The 16,513-nt window shown below is 38.1% G+C and overlaps 2 protein-coding genes across 4 annotated transcripts; one reads left to right on the forward strand and one right to left on the reverse strand.

Annotated features, from left to right (window-relative positions):
• Positions 1 to 1,724: 1,724 nt before the first annotated feature.
• LOC140770242 (uncharacterized) lies at positions 1,725 to 8,571 on the forward strand. 3 transcript variants are annotated; one of them, XM_073111325.1, is made up of 4 exons: positions 1,786 to 1,803; positions 1,878 to 1,920; positions 3,509 to 3,738; positions 3,995 to 8,571. In XM_073111325.1, the coding sequence occupies exons 3-4, from the start codon at positions 3,642 to 3,644 to the stop codon at positions 8,383 to 8,385; spliced, it is 4,488 nt and encodes a 1,495-aa protein (XP_072967426.1). In that variant the 5' UTR covers positions 1,786 to 1,803; positions 1,878 to 1,920; positions 3,509 to 3,641; the 3' UTR covers positions 8,386 to 8,571. The 3 variants fall into 3 exon arrangements, with proteins under 3 accessions (XP_072967423.1, XP_072967424.1, XP_072967426.1); XM_073111322.1 differs by having other exon boundaries at positions 1,725 to 1,920; XM_073111323.1 differs by having other exon boundaries at positions 1,725 to 1,920; positions 3,531 to 3,738.
• Positions 8,572 to 8,793: 222 nt separating this feature from the next.
• Positions 8,794 to 13,306, reverse strand: LOC140770243 (mitochondrial adenine nucleotide transporter ADNT1-like). The gene is made up of 8 exons (XM_073111326.1): positions 12,886 to 13,306; positions 11,878 to 11,926; positions 11,264 to 11,427; positions 10,927 to 10,964; positions 10,545 to 10,657; positions 10,275 to 10,388; positions 9,396 to 9,740; positions 8,794 to 9,282 (listed from the first exon to the last, which is right to left on the reverse strand). Exons 1-8 carry the CDS (start codon positions 13,050 to 13,052, stop codon positions 9,199 to 9,201), a joined length of 1,074 nt encoding a protein of 357 aa, XP_072967427.1. The 5' UTR covers positions 13,053 to 13,306; the 3' UTR covers positions 8,794 to 9,198.
• Positions 13,307 to 16,513: the final 3,207 nt, after the last annotated feature.

A 16,513-nucleotide genomic window follows, 5' to 3' on the forward strand; every position in this document is an offset into this window, starting at 1 on the left:
TTTTATTCAACAATCGATCCTTATCCAACAAGATACTTCTCACGCTGCTCGAAATAAAATTTAATAAATTATATCTTTTTAATTAAAATAAGTTATCATTGTAGCTCAGTAATTATGTTCAAACTAGTCTATAAATATTTAGGCGCATTAAAACTCATTATTTAGAAGAGTTGATTCAATTATCAAACTTATATATTGTTTACGGATTAATGATTTGTTACTAGAGAAATAATAAAAATAACCCACTAAGGTATTGACATGCCTAATTGGGCTCGATGACGAAGATGATATTGTTAGTGGTCCGGTTGCGGCATAGCCCGTTTCATGGTCATGTCTGAGGTGTGGGCTCAGGCCCAGCCCAAACTCTTTGGGCCTGAGCTAGTGAATAACATTTGTTGAGGCATGTCATGTTTCTCTTTATCCCTTTCACACTCTGTCCAGTGTGTTCTCTTCAGGAGGAATCCATTAATTACTTCTTCTTTGGCTGCTTCTGTGCTTCAAAATTGTGGAGATTAATTTGAGTAGGTGGTGGGAATTCAATTTAATATTTCCTGTGCTTCTTGGAGTGTTAATGACCGGCTCCTGAAGGCCAGGGTAATCCATTAATTGCTACTCTTCTTTTTAATGATATTTGGTATCTTTGAAAGGCCTAAGATGAGTTGTTATTTCAAAATGTTTTAAGCTGTCTCCTATTCATATCTTGGCTACATGAATTCTTAACCTCAGGTCCCCAATGTCAGTACCATCTCTGAGGAGTTAAAACCTTACCCAATTCGATAATCTAACAATATAGCTCAACTTTTAAATAAATTTAATTTAATTTTAATTAAATTTGAATCGACTAACTTATCTAATCTAATTATTAAATAGATCGTATATATATTTGTACTATCGTAGCTCGACCTGATCAAACTCGCTAACTTAACCGGATTAGGTGACTACCACCTCTACCACTTGTACAAATTAAGTATATATATACAGTAGCTTCCAAGCTAAATATTTAATTTCATTCCGTCCTAGGTTTTGGCTCTAATACCATCAATTTATATTAATTAATGTTGTTTATTATTTGGAAGACCATAGACGACACTCCATTGGTTGCTGTCATTAGCATCAATTCATGTGCAGCCTGCTTGTCCGGGATCTGCTACATTTTATTTTCATATATAATTATTTTCATCCTAATTTAACATTCGATATGGCGAAAAGAAAGTTGTCTTAAAACAATTATTAATTGGGAAGTAAATCGTTTCTCTTTTTAATTAATTTTTGGGGGCCCACTAATCACATGGTTAGGCAACACTCCACGTGTATCTCAGACATCTGAGCTGGAGATCACAGTGGATGCCTCGCAGTCTCCTGAAATTTAGCTCAGAGTAAGGACAACGAGATTCCACCAATCTACACCGTCTGATCACGGACCACAGAATCGGACGGCTCGTCAACATTCCCAAGTGTGGCGGGAAGCTTTGACAAGCAACCACGTAGGCGAACGTTCCGTGCGGCGAGAACGGGAGGTAATCACACGGGAGGTGAGGGGATCTCGAAGCACGAGATTTGCCTGCCGGCCCTGTAATGGCGGAACCGTAAATAGTGATAACTTTAATGGCTTTTATAATTCGCTAAGTTCCAAAAATATAATCCCTCTCCCTGCCACCAGTTCGCCATCTCTCTCCACTCCACTGAGAAACTCCCAGCTGTTTCAAGAAACGCTTCAGTTTTCCTCCTTCCAATTCCCCTCCCCCCCTTATTTTTCACTAATTTCTCCGTACTTTTGGTTCAATTTCTTGGATCTTATCATCGGTAGCTCTCCGATCTCCTGATCGTTTTCTCGTTTGGGTCGAGATTAACAGACGCCGGCGTTTGATTTGTTTCAGATCTTTCGGAGCAGCAGAAAGAGGAGAGGAGATTTTCTTTTTGGTACGTTTTTGTTTCTTGATTCGTTTCAGTTCTTGCTTAAACTTTTATACGATTTATTAGTTTATTTATTTATCGAATAGGGGATTGAGATCAGTAGATTACTCTGCTTTCGAAATTAACTGGTAGGAATCTAAGCGGAAATACTTTTGCTCTTGCGTAGTTTGCTTATGTTTGTGCGTCAGTGGTATGTGATAGTGGATGCGTTTTCCTTATGTTTCTTAACGTGGATGTGGGCTGGAATTTTGACTGTTTGAGTTGAGATGGGTGCAAGCGGAGATTAGAGGGAGAGATCGTATTGACCAAGGGGACAGAGTCGTGCGAGAATTTCTAATCCGTTTATCTGATTATTTCTCTTATTTTTATTTTTTTAAATTGGCCTTTGCATGTTGGAGTTGGTTGATGTGGAGTAGGTAATCCATGATGTTGCTTCTTGTGGCTTCTTTGTTAAATCTTGACATCTTATTGAAGAATTTGGTGGCTTTTTATGGTTTTACTGAGGATTAATCCACGTAGGTTTCCATGTGAGCTTGCAACATGGTCAGGCTTGCAAGGCATTCTTGGGCTTAATTTTGGCCCATTTTCTTTGTTGGGCTGAGGCTGGACTTCCCACACTTCTCTGACTTTTCTGCATAGAATTCTGATATTGGCATGCCGTCAAATGTGAACTCTCTGTGAGTCGGCCACTCTGGCCAACTCAGACGGAATCAGACTATGATTCTTTATAGTCTTGAAAATTTGTTTTCATTTAGTAGCACTCGTCTCTTAAACAAGATCCATGGGCAATATTTTGATATCCAATCAAATTGACTAGATGCCAAAACATAGTTTCAAAGAGAATTTGAAGCTTTGTTTGATGTTTACTTGACATGTTTTGCATCTCGGTCCCATCTGATTCAAAATTGCCCCCAAAACCAGCATCTGACCAAGACAGCTCTGATACACTTGTTTTAAGTATGTTTCGCACTCCAGGACGGATTTGACTCAAATCCAACTTGTACCTAGGGAACCCAATTGCTTACGTGCTATTAGATCTAGTATAATGCAATAAGACAAAAAAAAATGTATTTACACAAGTTTCAAGTTGGTTTTGATAGGAATTTGATATATTTCGTAGTTTCACTTTGCATAGCGACAATGACCAACAATTTTTTGGGTCTTTATAATTTTATTTTCTGTTCTTAATTTTCTCATATTTTCTAAATTGTTGATATTCTTTATAATTTTGTGAACTTTGCTCATTAAAAATGTCCGAAATCGACACAACAGCAAAACTAGAATTGAAACGGCCAGAACAGATCGAAATGTGTCATACCAAAACCAAAACTTTGAACCTTGGTTTCTAAATGTCCTTGAGTATCTTTCTTCTTGACATAGGTTATATTTAGTATGAATGGATTAAGTGATTAACTATCTTTCTAGTGAAATTTGATTTGAAGCTTTCTCAAACTTTTAAATGGTTCTCAGTTCAGGTGCATCTAATCTTGTTATTCAAGCTTAACTGAGTTAATAGAAAAAGTAGCTAATTCATTACAGTGACTTATTAGAAATTTCTACATAACATGATTTTTTATGCATGTACTTAAATCAGGCTTGATCGTTCAATCATGCAGAAGACTCTTGTGTTGTTGATTCATTGGAGGTAGAAACTCAAACACAGCCAAGTTGATGGATTAAGTCTTCTCAAGGACAACTTTAGAAGTAGCAAAAATAAGGTCTTCAATATGAGAAAGAAACACAGATTCAGAAAAATGTTATCTTCTATTATTGGGGTCGACATCCATCATCCTGATAACTCAAAAGTACTGGACAGTAAGAAAGGTAATTGTCTTGCATAAATTATCTTTTGATTGTTGAAAGGAGACCAGAGGCTTCCATCAATAGTTTTTGTCAATTTTGTTAATATGAATCAGAATGATATCTATCACCTTCTCTCACTGTTGCTCACCAGAAGTGCACAATATTAAATGTGCCTTCTCATTTACACTAGTATCATTTGCCATAATAGCTCATCTGAGGTTTGTAGGTGTCATTTTCATCTTGCCTCTTCCCCATGGTCATCCTATTTTCCTTGCAGATATCGAACAAAATGTGCAAAAAATACTGAAGATAATAGGAGAGGAGAGCAACATGGATAACTCAGTGAATTCATTTGATAAGTCTGAACTAACTTTCCTTGTAACGGATTTTCACAAGAGCTACCAAGAGCTCCACGAACACTATTATCAGTTGATTGAGAAGCTTCATAGAGGAGACGAGGGGGGCCCTTCTGACTCATCAAGTTCAGGCTCATCGGATTCAGATTCAGATAATAAGAAGAAATCAAGGAAGGTTAAAGAAGACAAAGCACAGGTAATTCCTTTGCAAGATTACCAAAATCTGCAGGAGCAGGTTGAGTGTGCAGAAAGGAAAAACCGCCAACTCCAGTGTGAAATCGAATCTACTTGTTCAAAGCTTGCTGAACTTGAAAATCTTGCAGCCAAATTGAGAGAAAGGGATTCAGTTATTGGAACTTTGGAGAACAAACTCCTAATGATGGGAGGCAGTATTGAGGCCTTACAGTCTGAGAACGGGGTTCTTAAGCAAAAAGCGGAGGCTCTCCTGAAGGAAGAAACTGACATGAAGGAAAGGATTGCAATTTTTAATGAAGAAAATGAAGCTCTCAGGTTAGAAAACAGAGAAACTTCTGACAAGTTAAGTCAGGCAGAAAAATGTGTAAAAGAACTTTCCTTACTGAAAGATCACATGTCTGATGAGATGTTGAGATTGAAGTTAGAAAACACGAATTTGAAGGAAGAAGTTGAAGAAAGAGATGTAATAGTGGCTAGTATGAAACAGAAATTAAATGATACAATTAAGGAGAAGGAAGCTTTAAAATTGGCAACTGAGGAGTCATCTTCGAAGACTGCACTTCTGTTATCGGAGGTTGAAAATTTGGAACTTTTGCTTAAAGCTGCTGATAAAAAAGGAGATGACCTAACCCAGAGGTTGACGACCATAGAGGAGGAGAACAGAAGCTTGCAATCAGAGATTCTCAGATTATCAAGCAACATAAAAGAGGCTGGGAGCACCATAAATAACTTGACTGCTGACTCTGAATTGCTGAAGTATGAAAAATCAGAATTACTGAATAGCAACAATGATCTGAATGAGCAGGTAAAAGCTAAAGAAGATGAAGTTCATGCATTGGCTTCCCAGTTGGAGAAGGCCCAGATGGCAAAGGATGAGGTAGAAATGTTGTCTGCCGAAATACAGACGAGGAAGAATGAGTGCTCCAGGTTGCTGGCTAACTGTGTTGATCTGAATCTGACTCTAGAATCTAGAGATGCAGAAGTATCCAACCTAAAACAGATAATTGAAGCAACACAGGGGGAAAATAAGTCCTTGACAGAGGAAAGCCTTCAGCTTGCAAGCAAAGTCCAACAGGTGGAGTTAGAAAGAGATGGCCTCAAAGGTGAGAATGAGCAGTTAATGGTTGATATATCTCTATTGGAAAGCAAAATCAACAATCTGGATGTTGAACTCAAAGCAGTCAGCTACCAGATGAATGAATTGAACAAAGAACTCGGAGCTGTGGCAGAAGAAAAGGATAGATTGATATCTGAAAATTCAAGGTTTATGAGTGAATTAGAGCAGGCAGATGTTAGTGTAAAGGAACTAGAAAAGGAGCTGGAACAGTTGAAAAATGAAAATTCAGTCCTGCAGCTGAATAAGATCAAGCTGCAGGAGGCCGAGAAATTGATTAATGACTGCAAGGCTGAAATAGAGCAGCTAAGAAATGGTAAGGCACTGTCGCAGACCAAGCTTGATGATGCAAGATTTGAGCTGGAAGTAGCAAATTGCCAAATTACTGATCTTAACAAGGAAGTTGCAGTACTGAGGGAGGGGAACAATACAGCAGCAACAGAATTACAGCTGGCACTGGCTCACGAGCAGAAACTTGAGAGTGAATTGGAGCAGCTAAGGGAGGAAGTTTCCATGCTGCAACAGACTAATGCAGGCTTGCGTAATAAGAATTCCGACATGGAGAAAAGGTTGGAAATGATGGGAGTTGAAGTACTAACACTCCAGCAAAAACTTGAAGAGGTACAGAGAGAGTCAGACAGTAAAATTCAAGCTATGACTATTTGTGCAGATGATCTTCAGAAGGAGCTAGATCTGCTATCCATCCAGAAAAGTAAAGTAGAAGAAGAGAGGAACATATTAAGTGACAGATGCTTAGGAAACCTGGTTTTGATGAAAAATCTAGAAGAGGAAATAAAAAGCAAAATTGTTTATCAAGAAACTCGACTGGCAAATCTTAGGGGTAGCTTCAATGAACTAAAAAACTTGCAATCAGAGATTCTGAGATTATCAAGCAAGATAAAAGAGGCTGAGAGCACCATAAATAACTTGACCACTGACTCTGCACTGCTGAAAGATGAAAATTCAGAATTATTGAATAGCAACAATGATCTGAATGAGCAGGTAAAAGCTAAAGAAGATGAAGTTCATGCATTGGCTTCCCAGTTAGAGAAGGCCCAGATGGCAGAGGATGAGGTAAAAATGTTGTCTGCCGAAATACAGACGAGGATGAATGAGTGCTCCAGGTTGCTGGCTGACTGTGTTGATCTGAATCTGACTCTAGAATCTAGAGATGCAGAAGTATCCAACCTAAAACAGATAATTGAAGCAACAGAGGGAGAAAATAAGTCCTTGACAGAGGAAAACATTCTACTTGCAAGCAAAGTCCAACAGGTGGAGTTAGAAAGAGATGGCCTCAAAGGCAAGAATGAGCAGTTAATAGTTGATATATCTCTATTGGAAAGCGAAATCAACAAGATGAATGAATTGAACAAAGAACTAGGGGCTATGGCAGAAGAAAAGGATAGATTGATATCTGAAAATTCAAGGTTTATGAGTGAGTTAGAGCAGGCAGATGTTAGTGTAAAGGAACTAGAAAAGGAGCTGGAACAGTTGAAAAATGAAAATTCAGTCCTGCAGCTGAATAAGGTCAAGCTACAGGAGGCCGAGAAGTTGATTAATGACTGCAAAGCTGAAATAGAGCAGCTAAGAAATGGTAAGGCACTGTCGCAGACCAAGCTTGATGATGCAAGATTTGAGCTGGAAGTAGCAAATTGCCAAATTACTGATCTTAACAAGGAAGTTGCAGTACTGAGGGAGGGGAACAATACAGCAGCCACAGAATTACAGCTGGCACTGGCTCATGAGCAGAAACTTGAGAGTGAGTTGGAGCAGCTGAGGGAGGAAGTTTCCATGCTGCAACAGACTAATGCAGGCTTGCGTAATGAGAATTCCGACATGGAGAAAAGGTTGGAAGTGATGGGAGTTGAAGTACTAACTCTCCAGCAAAAACTTGAAGAGATACAGAGAGAGTCAGACAGTAAAATTCAAGCTATGACTATTTGTGCAGATGATCTTCAGAAGGAGCTAGATCTGCTATCCATCCAGAAAAGTAAAGTAGAAGAAGAGAGGAACATAATAAGTGACAGATGCTTAGGAAACCTGGTTTTGATGAAAAATCTAGAAGAGGAAATAAAAAGCAAAATTGTTTATCAAGAAACTCGATTGTCAGATCTCAGGGGTAGCTTCAATGAATTTCTCAGTAACTTTAAGCAATTCAAACATAAGTTTGCAATTCTGGAGAATCTTAGCATAGACCAAAATAAAGATATGATGAAGTTAGCTAATAGCTGCAAGGAACTTGAGGAAAATCTTGTACTTTCTGAAGATGAAAAGATGAATGCACTGAAGGAGATTGCAAGGATGCATGGTCAAGTTCAAACTCTTGAAGTCCAGGTCCGCCTGTCAAACCAGAAGGTCAAAATCACTGAGACTGAAAGTAGGGATAAAGAAGAAAAATATGAAAAGCTAGTCGAAGTGTCACAGAAAAGAGCCCAAGAGCTTGAAGAAAAAATGCAGAAATTGTATGGAGAGTTGGGTTCCTTGCAAGCCCAGCTCATGCAAATGAAAGAAGATGCCAAGTTGGGGACTTCAGCTTTAGGTAACCGAATCCGTGAGCTAGAATCGATATTTAGTCAGAAGTCTACCCACTTCATAGGACGACTAGTGGAATGTTCTGGGATTCTCAAAATCCTGGAAGAGATGGCGAAAAATCAACTGTATGAGAAGGAAGAACTAAAGAACGAGAAGCATGAACTGGCAGTCAGATTGGAGAAAAAAGAAGGGGCCATCTCGAGTTTGAAGGATGAGGCCAGCTACAGGGGAGCTAAGTTAGCTGAGAAAGAAAGGGACTTGGAGAAATTGATGAGGACTGTCTTTGAGTCTGAGAAGAAGATTGAGGAGCTAGAAAAGAGGGTGAAAGAGAAAGAAGAAGAATTGGTGGCTAAGAATGAGGAGAAACGAGAAGCCATAAGGCAGCTTTGCCTATTGATCGAGTACCACCGTGAGAATTGCACCAACCTTCTTCGGCACGTTTCTCCGACAATTAGAAGTAGAAGTTCCTAAATCAATTCTTTAGTTTCCTTATCAGTTCTTTCACATTGATTTTGCGAATGGGATGGTGGCTGTCAGTGCTCTATCTCAATGTACAAATTGTGGATGAGAAATTATTAAAAACACAAAGCATCAATTCGTTTTGAGAATCTCTATTTCAAGGTTAAATAATAATAGGCCTGGTCTTTGGAAATTACATACTTTCTTGTACCAGGTTCATTTTTTTTATTTCTTTGAATGATCAGTGTGATAAACAGATGGAAGGTTGAGGTAAGACTCTCCCTTCCCTTTTCAGCAGTTCGCCGCAGCGGGAAAATAAAAGTTGATCGACTATGATTGATGGGTGTGCTGTACTGCTGTTTCATCTTGTTCAGATAAGGGGGGGCATCCTTTTGTCAATATACTTGTTCATAACGGCATACATGAGAATAGAACAAGATGTTCATCTACTGATCTACATCAGACATGGTATAATTATCTTGAAACAGAAAATAGCTACATTGTGCAGTTTTTCCTGGTCAGGAGAAAATAAACTTCGAAATTGCAAATTCTTCCACAGCGCAATCTCAAATATAACTAGATAGATTTCACACAAGCTGCATAAATAACATAAATGATCCTCCCTGCCTTGCAGCAAATTTATTCCTCCACATGCCGAGGTGGAAATTAAGATGTCCGGCTGCAAATAATATATTGGCAATATCAGCACGGGTTGGGAGGTTTATACTGAACAAATTCCTATCTCATCCTTCTATTAGCCCATCTACAAAATTAGGAAGTCAAACATCCTAAACAAATAGTGGTCAAATTCTCATCACCCTCACTTCAATCCGATATTCTCATTTCTACTCCAAGGACATCCTTCACAACTTCATAAGTAACAAAAGCTATTGCAATAGATGGCACCACCTGAAATAGCAATAAAGCAACAATTACCCATAAGGCAAATAGAAAAAGAATACGGCGTCCCATATTCTAAAGGATGGCTCGTAACGATTTTGAACTATGTGATAGTAGAATACCTTCACTGAATTGGGAACAAGACCCTTGTATAATGCTCCAAAGCCTTCATGACGCACTGTTTTCCTAAATGCATCAACCATCCCGGTGTACTCCAGGGGCTCTTTGCTTCTTCCTTCTGCAGTAATAATTGAAGCAGCATCCTTCCAACCCACCATCTGCATTCGTCTTCGAATGACATCGAGAGGGTATGCGACAGTCTGCCCAATAGTACCAGCAGCAGCACCGCAAGCAAGCCTGGTGACCACACTCAATTCTGAGTCTTTAACAAGGCCAAATGGCCTAGTTTTGATTAACCAGTCTTTCAAAGATTCATAGACAGCAAAGTTGAGGCCAACATATGGAATCTGCAAGTATACAAGTAAATACAAGTTACAAAATATAAGGAGTGGGAGAACAAGTGGTTTTGATTTGCATATCGAACAACTCTAAAAGATCAATGGTGCTTTCTCACAAGTAAAAATGCTAAAACTTACATCAAGCATCTCTAAATCATAATCTCCATTATAAGGAGAATAGAGTATCCAATTTTTAAAGAACTTAGCACACCAAAAACCTTCGTCAATATTAAGCTATATATCTATCTATCATGGTGTATGTTTTGTAATCAGTTTCGGATTTCTTTCCAAGAAGATCAAGTATGAATGTGATCCTACTAACATTTTTCGCGATCTGGCCAAAACTCTATAACTTCTGGTCTATTTAAACCTATACTGATTATAGCCAAATTAACAACACATAATGGAGGAAAAAAAATGATGGCTCAAATACTTTGAACGAATAGAAGTGTATGGGACACAATATTAGGGTGCAGAATTTGAAATCAACATTGTATCAATTATATTTACAGTTACCCTGCCTACTGCAGAAAGCAAACTCACCACTCCTATAACAGATGGAAGCCAGCCTTTGTATAAAGCACGAAAGCCTTCTTCACGATATACTGTGCCTAATGCATGAAACATTCCTCTATACTGATAAGGGGATTTCTCAGTCTGCAGAGAAGGATAAATAAAAATGCTGACTTAGGGAAAATGAAATTTGAAATTTGAAAAGAAAAAGATCTACACAAGCTCTGGTGCCCCCATACTAGGCTGGGCTGTAATGACTTAATAGGAATTTGGGATCTCATCAAGGAAAAAAAAAAGAACCTGAACAGTGATCCTTCCTCGAACCATGTCCATGGGATAAGTAGCAGACATAGCTATGATTCCAGCACATGCTCCAGCCCCTAGGCGCAATACTGGACTGAGTTGAGCATTTTCTGCAAGAAATTAGGAAGAAAGACGGAAAGGCATTTCTTTAATAAGGTAACAACGCAAAATACAAATGAAATGGATTCTAAATATTCATGTTTCATAATGTTCAACAGCTACATTCAACAACATGGAAAGTGCGTAAAAACCAAAGGCCAAAAATTTAAATTGTAAGTAAGAGAAATGTACGAATTCTATAAGTCTCTAGCTATTTATATTAGCGCAAAAAATGTCATTAGGATAATAAGAAAGCAAAAGCTGGCAAAACAGGTCATACCGTTGCCAGATTGCTGCCGGTAGAGCCACAAAATTCCACTGTTAAAAATGGAAATGTTCTTAGGTGGTTGGTCATGTAAAGCTTAAAAGAAAGAAGAAAAAGAATAGCAACATTCTGGACTTTCTTAATGATAATCATTTGTTAGTCCAAGAAATTTGATACAAACACATCTTAAGTGTATCACTGCACATTCCTTTACTGTGCAAGTATCTCATGCTTCTGAAGGAGGACATTACAATTTCACGGGGATATGACCACCAGAAAAACCTTTTAAATATAGAACATATGTACTACTTACGAAACTTCCTAAATGTGCTCTTGTAAAACTATAGCCTACCTGGATGCCTGCTCATAGCTAAAGAACTTGACTGCAGAATTAGGGACAATTCTTGCGCAGTTAGTTCCATTGCCTTTGAAAAGACCACGAAGTCCCTCAGTTCTCCATATATACTTAAGACCTTGGATTGTTCCATTATACTTGATATTGTGAGGATTCTGAACCTGCAGCATAAGTTTCACAGAGACAAGCTGGAAATTACAGTAGTTTCAAGCATACAAACATTTTCAGTTATGAGCCATCATATGGAAGACAAGAATATGTATATGAATTCTGTTAAGAACTTAACAGTAGCAAGACATAGGTCATGCCAAATTAGTTGTCGAAACTTCCACATTGAGGATGAGCAAGCAAGGAATCATCCAATGAAATAGCATGTAAAATGCATTAAAGTGCATGGTAACCAAAAAAATTTAACATCATTAAACTAAGGACTCACCTAACTCAAGCTTAAAAACAGCTTTATTAAGCTATGCATGTGATGATGAAATACTTGCCAAAATAAAAATTACTGACAGTTTTAAAAGCCAAGAGAGATGGGGGAAGGTTACCATCCAATGGAACAGTCAAACAGTCAAAACCTCAAGCAGCAAGTTGTGAAAAAGAAATTTTACCTGGAGCAAGATTTTTAACCTTTCAAGTGGAGCAACAGCAGTACGCGATCTGCATAAAAAAGACAATAGCATGACATAATTGAAAAAATGCTCAAAATCGTCAAAACAATAACAGACATATATATAAGCTCCTGCTAGATTAAAAAACATCCAATATAGAAATGTGAAAAAAGATGAAAAGAAATATGCCTTTTACTAAGATGTCCATACATAGACATAAATAGTTAAATAATCAAAAGTTATCACCTACTTTAATACATAATCCTCCATGCCCATTGTTATCTCAGATAGTTGCTTCTTGGTTGCACGTATATAATTATAAGGTAGGTCTTGTAAACTAGCTAAATTAAACAGTCTCAACATATACGTGGAACAAATAAACTAAAGCCAAGATCAAGATCAACCTCACAAACTCGTGGTCTGACTCAGCAAACACCTTGAACCAAGCTGAGCACTCCACAAACCACTCATTCTCATGATCAATCTTGATACCTCACCTTTTGGCTTGCCTTAACTTTTAAAAGCTACAAAAAGGCAATTTAACTTCAGTTGAACTTTTCGCTAGCATCTTGGTTTTATGAAGTTCCATTTGTCACTTAAATAGCTCAGTAGCTAATACTAAGTTTAGTTCAACCATTTTTACAAAGCCCTAGCGTCTCTATGATATCGTATATATCAAGTTCAGTTCACCACTAATTCAAGCTTACCTAAGGTCATCTCCATAATGTGAAAGATGAGAGATTTGACTTGGATGGTACATGACATCAGATACAATATCAAATCGAAACGCATTACTCCTTCCCTGTGGTTATTGTAGCCATACTCAATAAAGACACCAAAACAAGCACCAGGGAAAGCAATGATCCAAGTAGTTTATGATCATAGCACCTACATTTCTCTAAACAATGCACTACCAATTCCACTGGCCAGCATCAAGAAGTGGATACGAACGAAGAAACCACGTAAACAAAAACAAAGAATTATTTCAAAATGACATCAAGAACTCACATTCCACCAGCGATTCCTCCGGCAACGAGTGACTTGCAGACGCCAAGGATAGCGTGGCCGGGGGCTCCAACCCCCTCCCTCGCGAGCTTCGCCTCCTCCGCCAAGTTAACTATCGTCGTCACCGCCGACTCCCCCGTGCTCTTCCCGACGACATCCTCCGACGCCATAAAATGAAAACCCTAGCAAAAACCCTTGTAGAAACACGAAGCGCAAGAAGGGAAGAAGAGTGGTCGGGAGAGGGGATGAGATCACCGGAGAGGGATCCGATCCGATTTGGGAGGTTTAATCTCTCCTCTTCTCTTCACCTCTCTTCCACTTCTTTCGCTGGTTGCGGCGGGGAAGAGAAGAGGAGAGAGTAGTTGTTCGAGTGGGGTTTCGGTTGCTATTTTTCTTTTTTTTCGGGCTTCCGATGCAACCGAAAAATAAAAAATCCGGCACTTTTCAGTGAGTCGTCGCCGATATCTAGCTACATGACAGGGGTATGGAGGTAATTCTCATGAAGGTTCTCTTTGGGCCTAAACGTTGCAACAGGCCCAATTCAAGCTTTCTTTGGACGAGATTAAAATAATAATAATAATAAATAAATAAAGAGAATATGAGAGAATTTTTAGTTTTTCTTTCTTTTCTCTCGAGCTTTTTCTCTGCCATTCTCTCCGGAAATATTTCTCTCCACTTATTTTCTCTTCTATTCTATCCATCAAAACAAACAGGGTGTTGGATTATTTTCACTAATATCACAAATTAAAATGAGTTTTCTATGTAAATCTACCATAATGTGCAACCAATACGAAGAAAAAAGAAATGGATTAAAAAAAATAAGTAAATAAAAATTATTAGATATAATAAATAAGTGATGGAAGATATAACAATATTTAGGGATTTTTGTAGATCATTTTATCCATTTTATTTACTTTGTAATTAACAATCCTCCGTTGAGGATTTGTAATTCGATTCCTCATTTTTTTTCTTATAATTTTTATTTATAAACACACAAATGGTACTAAAGAATATATTTTATAATAATATAGAAAATAATTTATAAATACTTAAATTACACGTGTCTTTTTTATTCTCTTTTTCTCTTTCTAAAAAAGAAGAAGAGGAAGAAAAGTAAAAAAATGATAAGGGGGAGGAGGAGGAATATGAGGAAAGGTGGTTGCTATGGAGATAGTGATGACGATAATAAAGGAGGTAGATGGGGAAGGTGATGAAAAGATATAAAAAATAAGATAAAATAGTGAAGTCAGTCAAAATAATATCAGTATGCTAAATAAGAATTATAGAGAAAAAGAAGGAGTCAGATTATAAAATACTCAAAGAGTACATATCATAAAATATATACTAAGTAGGTGTGAATTTGTAAACGTTTCGAATACTTAAGAAAAGAAGACTTTTGAATTTTAAACGTTTTTGACATAGAAATGTACCCATCTGTGGCGAGCAGTGCTCTGAGAGCTTGCAATTTGTAAATATAAATTTCTTTATAAAAGAGAATCAAAATGAATTGTTTTACATCGTCGTCATTCATATCCATCAATCGTAATAAATTTGGAGCGACCTGGGAGCATAATATGGTTGGTTCTTATGAGTGTAACTATAAGCCGACGATATTGAATTTATAAAGGAATCATCTGGCCTCAAGATTGGGCTATGTCTATGTCAATGATGTAACCTGTCCAAAACGAATCCAGGTCGCCGATCGCCAAATCTATCTACCGAGACAATCGAGCAAACAGAGGAGGGGAAAACGAAGGAGAAGGATGGGGCATACGAGAGAAGAAGTTCCAGCTGCCATTTGAACTACAGTAGATGAGGATTGTACGGTTTTCTTTTATAATGAAGTTCGTTCCATGCATGAGTACTTTGGAGTGTCGTAGGCGTAGTAGATTAGTTGTGTCAACTACGTAGGTTTTCTTCCTTGTGTTAATCGTGGCACGTTAATCTCGTGGCAGTCTTGTCTTAGGGGAGAGCTGTCAACGACAAAGAAACCTGTTAGGTGCGCCAAACGTATAGTTTTGGTTTGGCAACTTTAAAACTTAAATACAAGACTGGATGAGTTGAAAAATCTGTCGAATGTCGAGATCTAGAGAATATTGTCAGTCTCGAATAGTTATATAATGATTTGTGGACTGCTAATGATTGATAGTTTCTTCGGTGCTCTTAATTAGAAGGGTGAAAAATTACCTCCATGATGCTACATTTCTTATGGAAGGAGTAAAATGGAATGAATGATCAGGAGGAAATATTTGCAGTAGTTTTTATATAGTTATCTCCTCTCCAGAATCAAGAATTCGGCCATCTATTTGAGTTTTATTCCATCATGCATCACAGGGTGAAGGCCAGATAAGAAATGGCTGGCTCTCTTCACCTTCCTCACTGTGTTGAACAATGGTTTGTACATTGAGTAATGGCAGCAAGATGAAGAGAGCCAGATAAGAGATGGCTGGCTCTCTTCAACTATCCTTAATAACTGTACTGAGCAATGGTTGTACAGTGAGTAATGGCAGCAATACGAATGAGCATTAGGTGATTGAATGCCAGATGAAAGTCGAGTTAAAATATTGGGCAATGCTGGGAGACATCACGTGAAATTTAAAAAGAAACTAAAAGAAAAAATGAATTAGGTAAGGAAATATAAAGTTTACCTTAGTTCACCTAACTAGAACTATGCTCGTAGAGATCTCACTGATTTTATTTGGAGATCTTACTAAAGTAATATCTATAACTTTTCTGAAAGACTTTACTAAATCCTCCATGGATTCGCTTGTGTGTTCGAACGCCTTCCTGTACTTTATGCTTTTGAAAAGAAAAAGGAAACAAATCGTTCAAAAACCGTCGCAACGTCATCGTGACATCTAGTTCTGGAGAAGGTGAGCTCCTAAGAAAGAATATCAAATGTGGACTAAAGATTACATTGATGTAGGTAAAACTAGAATAATTGTGCCCGTTGCTGTACTCTAAAAAGACCCTACATGCAGTTGTCCCTGATCTACCTTACCAACAAACAAACATAAATGAATAAGACTATTGCTACAATCTCTCTAATTGCACATTGTCTGACATACAACAACAAGAGATGAGTTCCTCGCAACAGGACCACAAGAGATGGCATATTCTGTTTGGCTAATCGTCCCAGTGGTTCCTGTGCTGGATTCCACAGAGATCGCATATTTGCGTAATAATTGTCCTCCCAGACACTGCTCTGGTCCTAAAGAGATCCTTCAGTGCATTCTGATGTCTTTGTCCCCTCCCCACCAAATCGCCTTTGTTTGCATTCAGTCTCTCTCTCTCTCTCTCTCTCTCTCTCTCTCTCTCTCTCTCTCTCTCTCTCTCTATATATATATATATATATATATTAGGTGGACTAATAAGAGTCTCTCGAGGCCCAGGAAGTATGAACCGGGAAAACAAACAAGGAACTATGAACCTGGAAAACAAAGCCATTGCTGTCCTTTTCTCAGGTCTCTTTTGTTCGTCTGCCAAAAAGCCCAGATTCAAGGAAGGAGTGCTTGTATGTATCTACTGAGTACCCCATCTCAATAAGCATCTTCATGCAATACACTAATGCCTTTTGATGTAACTCACTAACGACATGACATGATGCCAATGCTGGATAAGATCATCAAAG

Source organism: Typha angustifolia, chromosome 11 (genome assembly GCF_048772165.1).
Source record: "Typha angustifolia cultivar Huaian chromosome 11, ASM4877216v1, whole genome shotgun sequence".
NCBI classification, from domain to species: domain Eukaryota; kingdom Viridiplantae; phylum Streptophyta; class Magnoliopsida; order Poales; family Typhaceae; genus Typha; species Typha angustifolia.

What these genes read in the sequence shown, in the direction of transcription:
- LOC140770243 (XM_073111326.1), bottom strand. Translation starts at nt 13,052, where the DNA reads ATGGCGTCGGAGGATGTCGTCGGGAAGAGCACGGGGGAGTCGGCGGTG. An exon ending in GGAGGAATCGCTGGTGGAAT is followed by an intron (nt 11,927 to 12,885) that starts GTGAGTTCTTGA and finishes TTTTTTATGCAG; the next exon opens with ATCGCGTACTGCTGTTGCTC. An exon ending in TTCCATCTGTTATAGGAGTG is followed by an intron (nt 9,741 to 10,274) that starts GTGAGTTTGCTT and finishes GTATACTTGCAG; the next exon opens with ATTCCATATGTTGGCCTCAA.
- LOC140770242 (XM_073111322.1), top strand. Translation starts at nt 3,642, where the DNA reads ATGAGAAAGAAACACAGATTCAGAAAAATGTTATCTTCTATTATTGGG. An exon ending in AGTACTGGACAGTAAGAAAG is followed by an intron (nt 3,739 to 3,994) that starts GTAATTGTCTTG and finishes TTTTCCTTGCAG; the next exon opens with ATATCGAACAAAATGTGCAA.